The 6,041-nt window shown below is 42.7% G+C and overlaps 1 protein-coding gene across 1 annotated transcript; it reads right to left on the bottom strand.

Moving 5' to 3' along the window:
• Positions 1–979: 979 nt before the first annotated feature.
• sostdc1b (sclerostin domain containing 1b) lies at positions 980–3,312 on the bottom strand (the record flags this gene model as incomplete). Its single annotated transcript, XM_079522932.1, has 2 exons — positions 980–1,476; positions 3,144–3,312. The coding sequence occupies 2 exons, from the start codon at positions 3,310–3,312 to the stop codon at positions 980–982; spliced, it is 666 nt and encodes a 221-aa protein (XP_079379058.1).
• Positions 3,313–6,041: the final 2,729 nt, after the last annotated feature.

Genomic DNA, 6,041 nt, shown 5'->3' with positions numbered 1-6,041 from the left:
GGACCACTGGTGGTCCCCGGACCACTGGTTGAAAACCACTGGCATAGCAGATTGCATATACATTTTTGCATAAATATATATGTTGTTTCTTGTGCTGCTTGTCTGCCCATTTTTTTAACATCTCATTCAGCATCAACAAGTCCTCACAATTATGGCAAAACCAGCTGCTCTGCGAAATCACTGCAGCATATTCCTCTGTATAATACGGGGAAAAAAATATTGTAAAATAGTAAAAATCTCATTGTTCATTAATTCTAAAGAGCGACATTTGTACACTCTTCGGAGTTAAATGGATTTTACTGTGTAGAAAATAGGTTGTATGTGTGTGCGTATAAGTCTCGTTACCAGACTGTTGCCTCTCGCAGTTTCCAAATGCTTCCATCATACAGTCTGGAGCAACGGAAGAGCTGTCATGAGTAAACTATGAAGCGGAAGTGAAGCCTCCTCGCCACTTCCGTTTCGTCTTTACACTCGCGCAAATTCATCCTAATATAAATAGAAATCATCTAAACATATACAGGTATAGCTTGTTTCTTAGCAGAAAAAAGAAGAAAAAAAAGCTCTAAAAGATATTTTAAAATATATTTTCGTGAACGGAAATGGCAGCTTCCTTACTCGGATTTCGGGATGTGTAGTTCCAGACTCTATATAGCATTCGGAGATTGTGGAATAGTTGTCTGGCTATACGCGAGTCTAGTGTGTGCGCAACTGGCAATTGCATTGCTGTGGGCCCATGTTATGTACAGGTGGTTTTCCACCCTACCAGGCTAGGTTATGTTCACCTCGTGAATGATATGGAGTATGGACACATTCACCTTTATGTCCCTGATTCAACAGCTATAGAATGAGGACAACATTCATCTCATGTCCCCGATTTAATGCAATTAACTATTAATCATTGCGGTAGGTAGGATAGAAAACCAGCTCAGGAGTCCCTGCCCTGGCAACAGGAGATAGCTATAGGGCTTTATACTTCTTCTTAAGACTGTTCCTCAGCCCAGTCTTCAGGGAGTCCGGCTTTCCTCTGCTCCTTATTCCTCCGTTTGGAGGAGCGGCTTTGGTCTTTGCTGCCGTGCCCTCCTCCACCTCCTCCTCCTCCTCCTCCTCCCTCGGTCTTGTGCCCCGAAGAGTCGTTCTGCTGCCTGGAGTAGCGTTTGCACTTGCACGAGGTCACCACGGTGATCTTGTAGGTCCTGGAGCTGCCGTCCTGGCACTGCAGCCGGATGCGCTGCGTGCGCGTGCGGTCGATGACGCAGCGCCACTCCTGGGCGTCCCGCGCGCTCCAGTATTTCCCCCCCGCCGGCGCGCTGTAAGCTCCGTTAGTGGTACCGATCCAGTTGGGGAGCAGGTGGGCGGGCAGGCACTCCCCGGCGCACACCAGCTCCTTGATGGGGTTGATGCTGGTGCACTGGCCGTCCGAGATGTACTTGGTGGACCTCAGCTCTCGACAGCCGACCTGACTCTGAGTCAGTCCACCTGGACAGAGGAGGGAAGAGGAACATACAATTCATACGTGGAATTTGGAGATTGATTGATTGATTGATTGATTGATTGATTGATTGATTGATTGATTGATTGATTGAAGTATTTATTAACGGTTTGCAGAACTACAGTACATTTCAAGCACAACTCAATACAAAAACTGTCAACTGTGAGTGGACGACCCAATAAAGCATTACACTTGTTTACAAGAGGGTCCACCTTGTTCAATTCATCGTAACATTTAGAGACGTACAAATATACACTTCTATATAGCCAAAGAACAGGAAATCATCATCATAAAGGAGGTAAAAAGGGAAACGAAAACATATACAGTGTAATGTAGCCTAATGTTAATTAATTTGTGTAACAAAATGGAGCCATACGAGGATTTAATTTGGTACTTTGGATGCATTGCATGATAATTATCTAAAAATATGAAATGTGTGATTAGGAATTGGAATGGAGATGAAAGGATAAGCCCTGCTCGAACCCATATAGAAATGATAGCGTCCCTATTCTATTCTGAGGCGAATTATAGGTTCAGCGAATAAAAAGCAGATCCACAAGCTCACACCGCTTTGCATTGTGACTCGTTGTGAGCTTTTAGATCGCCTATTTTCAGCAAAGACATGTATTGTTGTAGTTGTAGAGATGAAACAGGAGCCACTATAGTAGAATCATTGGCAGGGGCTGAAATCCCGTAAGAGGGCACTTTTGGACAAAAATAGCTGATCTACTTGTAGATCAGCTATTTCCGAGGCTCAACCCAGCACTCTTTAGCTATACTGGAGATGCGGTGTGTAACGACATGGATTTCGAAACAAATTAGTTCAACACAAAATGCTGCGTTCAAGTTCAGGAGACTTCGGGGAAAAAAGCAATTCTCCTGAATGCTGCCCTCCGGTATGGCATGGAAAGGAGAGGAGAACATTTGCATTTCTTTCACCATGTAGTAAACGCTATGCATGCGTGGTCTGGAGAGGGCAGTTGTTTTACAGACGGGTAAAAGGGTGCAGGGGCTGAAGCCCCCTTTGATGTCCCTGATCATTGGGAATCCAAGGGGCTCTGGTACAGAACCCTTTGGAATCTATAAGGGTTTAAGTGCTTATAGCTCTTAATTTGAGCACTGTTGAATATTGACATTAGCTCTAAAAGAGAATTAATTTAGTGTCAAAAACAAGTATACAGTATGTATAATGTATGTAAGCATGTAAACGCAGTATTGCATAAATAAATGCAAAGCATTTTAGAAGAGCTGACTATTTTCCACACAATAGTTCAGTAAGCCTATTTAGCTAATATAGGCTACTATCCCACAGCTCAATGAGCTATACAGTAACAGTTTTCCTTTATGATGATGTTTTTTTGGCTATAGTCTCTAAATGTTATGATGAATTGAACAAGGTGGACCCTCTTGTAAACAAGTGTAGTGCTTTATGGTGTCGTCCACTCACAGTTAACAGTTTTTGTATTGAGTTGTGCTTGAAATGTATACTGTGATTCTGCAAACTGTTAATAAATACTTAAATCAATCAATCAATCAATCAATCAATCAGTTAGATGCGTCCATGTGGCGTCAAAAAACAAACAAAAAAAACATTTCCAAATCCCAATATATCGTTCTATATAGACGCGTTGATCCAGTTTTTAATTAAACTCACCTTTACGCGGAGCGTCATCGCTGGACCGCTGCCTGCCGCCGTTCCGTGCCCGGTTCACGGACTGGTTGTTGGGCACGTCGCCGTCCTGCACCGTGTCGATCACCGGAGCGTCCAGCGACTCTGTGGCGTCGTTCTTGACAGCGTGGTGGTGGACGCCCGGCGTCCTCATCATCAACATGCAGAGAAACCCCAACAGGTGTCCGCTCGTCCAAAGGAGCATCGCTGCTGTGCTTGTGCTGTGCTGTGCTGTGCTGTGCGTGTGTGTGTGTGTGTGTGTGTGTGTGTGTGTGTATGTGTATGTGTGTGCGCGGGACGGGAAGGAATGTGCGTGCTGCGCAGGGTAGAGCCTAGGCTACTACTTGTATAGGCTCCTATACTTTAACTTCATTGCCTTTCTTGTAGTTCAGAGTCAGACAGCCAGCTATACATATCTATATATATACTATACAATATACACCCACAGCTTTCTTTCACAACGGTGCATGAGCTTATGAATGGAACAAGGCGGGTTTTCTTTTTTTACGCATATAGGTATACGCCCACCACAACCACAACTACTGCAGTGCAACACGTGCACCCTGACTGACCCCCGGGGGCACTCAACACGCACGCACACACATCACACACGCACACACGCGCGCGCACACGTATAAAGATGAATCTATTTGTGAATGAATCTATTTGTATATTCGTTTTAAAACAACACAATTATAAGACAATTAAGACATAGGCCTAACTTAAAACGTATACAAGCTATAACAAAGGTAAAGACAAGACCAGACACATTTTAATCATAATAATGATAATAAAACTATATAAAAAAATCTGATTAGCCTATGGGACTAATTTGATGATGACGTTGTCAAACCTGGACTATTTATTCCTTTATTATAAGCCTTTATTTGTTTATTTGCATGTTTGATGTTTGTTGTCAACATTGTGCTATAGCCTACATTATATTAAGGACATTTTTATTTATTTTCCGCAAGGACAAATAAAGCATCCATCCGAATATCCATTAATTTTATCCATCTATCTGACTATACTGAGGTAAAGATTGGGATTTAACCAAATATATTGTGCAGTAAGTTTTAATGGTTTTGGAAGATTTTTACAGTTTTCAGGGACTGACCTCTTATCTAACGCTATGCAGCGTTGATCCACATGCACCTGTGCAGGGAGTGCAGAGAGTGTTAGAGGGGCAGGGGCTGAAATCCCGTTAAAAGGGCACTTTTGGACAAAAATAGCAGATCTACAAGCTCACAACGCGTCGCGCTGCGACGCGTTGAGAGCTTGTAGATCGGCTATTTTCGGGGCGCAACCCAGCGCAACCCAGCGCAACCCAGCACTCTTTAGCTATAGTGGAGATGCGGTGTGTAACGACATGGATTTCTAAACAAATTTGTTCAAAATGCTGCGTTCAAGTTCAGGAGACTTCAGGGGGAAAAAAGCAATTTTACTGAATGCTGCCTTCCGGCATGTCATGGAACCAAATAGTAAATGCTGCATTTGTGGTCTGGAAAGGGCAGTTGTTTTACAGACGGGTAAAAGGGATTGATTGATTGATTGATTTAAATATTTATTAACAGTTTGCAGAATTACAGTACATTTCAAGCACAACTCAATACAAAGACTGTTAACTGTGAGTGGACGACCCAATAAAGCACTACACTTGTTTACAAGAGGGTCCACCTTGTTCAATTCATCAAAACATTTTAGAGACGTATACAAATAGACAGGAATTCATCATAAAGGAGGTAAAAAGGGAAAAGAAACATATACAGTGAGGGGGAAAAGGGGGTGGGTGGGTGGGTGGGTGGCAGGGGCCTGAAGCCCCCTTTGATGTCTATGTGTGCACGTCAGTACACCTGTGCACAGAACAGGTGAAGTCCCCAAACAGGTGAAGTCAAAGGCGTATTTGCACAGCAGTGTGATGTATTCTTCCCTAAATAAATGACCCACGTCTGATGTATTCTTCCCTAAATAAATGCCCACATCCAGGACATTGAATAGATCAATTGAAGCCAAGGCTTCGTGGAACACAATAGACCCAAGGTGGAGTCAGAGGAGGTAAACGGAATGGTTTGGGGGGGGGTGGGAGGCTTTTTTAAAGAAAAGTGTAACCTACTTTTATTCACTCGATCTGCCCATGTGTGTGATTGACATGAACATGTATAATATCACAAACCCAAAATAGCCCATAACAAACATTAACTAAAAAAAGGTTAATAGATGGAAAGATTTGAATACAGTAAGTTGTACACATCCATTGGAATTAGCAGGGCAGATGAATCAACAATATTCACATAATTAGGGTTTTTAACCCATTTTGGGCGGGAACCCCTTTTGGTGTTTAAGCATTATGTTGTACTATTTTGTTTTTTGGAAAAATCGTGAAAATGTGGCCCAAATGTTTGAATATATTCTTTCAGAGTGAACGTTTTTAACTCAAATCCTTGCTTCTGGGGGGGTCCCTGGAACAACATATTTTCAGATGGGGGTCAGCGGCCAATTACATATATTTTTGGGGGTCCTTGACATGAAAATGTTTGAGAAACACTGACATAGAAACATGAGGTTTTTCAGAAAACTGTCAGGATTTAGAAGGTATGTGTAGAATCGTTCTCAGGTTTAAATGGGTAACGTTTGGTTTGAATATATTATATGTTGTTATTCTGAGTCTCATCATCTATCTTGAATGAGCTCACCAATGTGATGTATGTGTATGTATTATCCAAATTATATACAGTAGCAAGACAAAGGCTCCTCTCCCCCCTTCATCCTGCCGAAACTAGTGCCCCTAAGAAGCAAGGTGTCCCGTTACATCCCATTCCCAGGGCCCTGACAATGAATTTAGCCTAACTCTCCTTGGCTATGCCTGCCCTTTGATACCAGTGA

This window comes from Electrona antarctica, assembly GCF_951216825.1.
Source record: "Electrona antarctica genome assembly, chromosome: 15".
Taxonomy (NCBI): domain Eukaryota; kingdom Metazoa; phylum Chordata; class Actinopteri; order Myctophiformes; family Myctophidae; genus Electrona; species Electrona antarctica.
The sequence above is the reverse complement of the archived record's forward strand: the minus strand, read 5'-3'. Positions and strand labels throughout refer to the sequence as shown.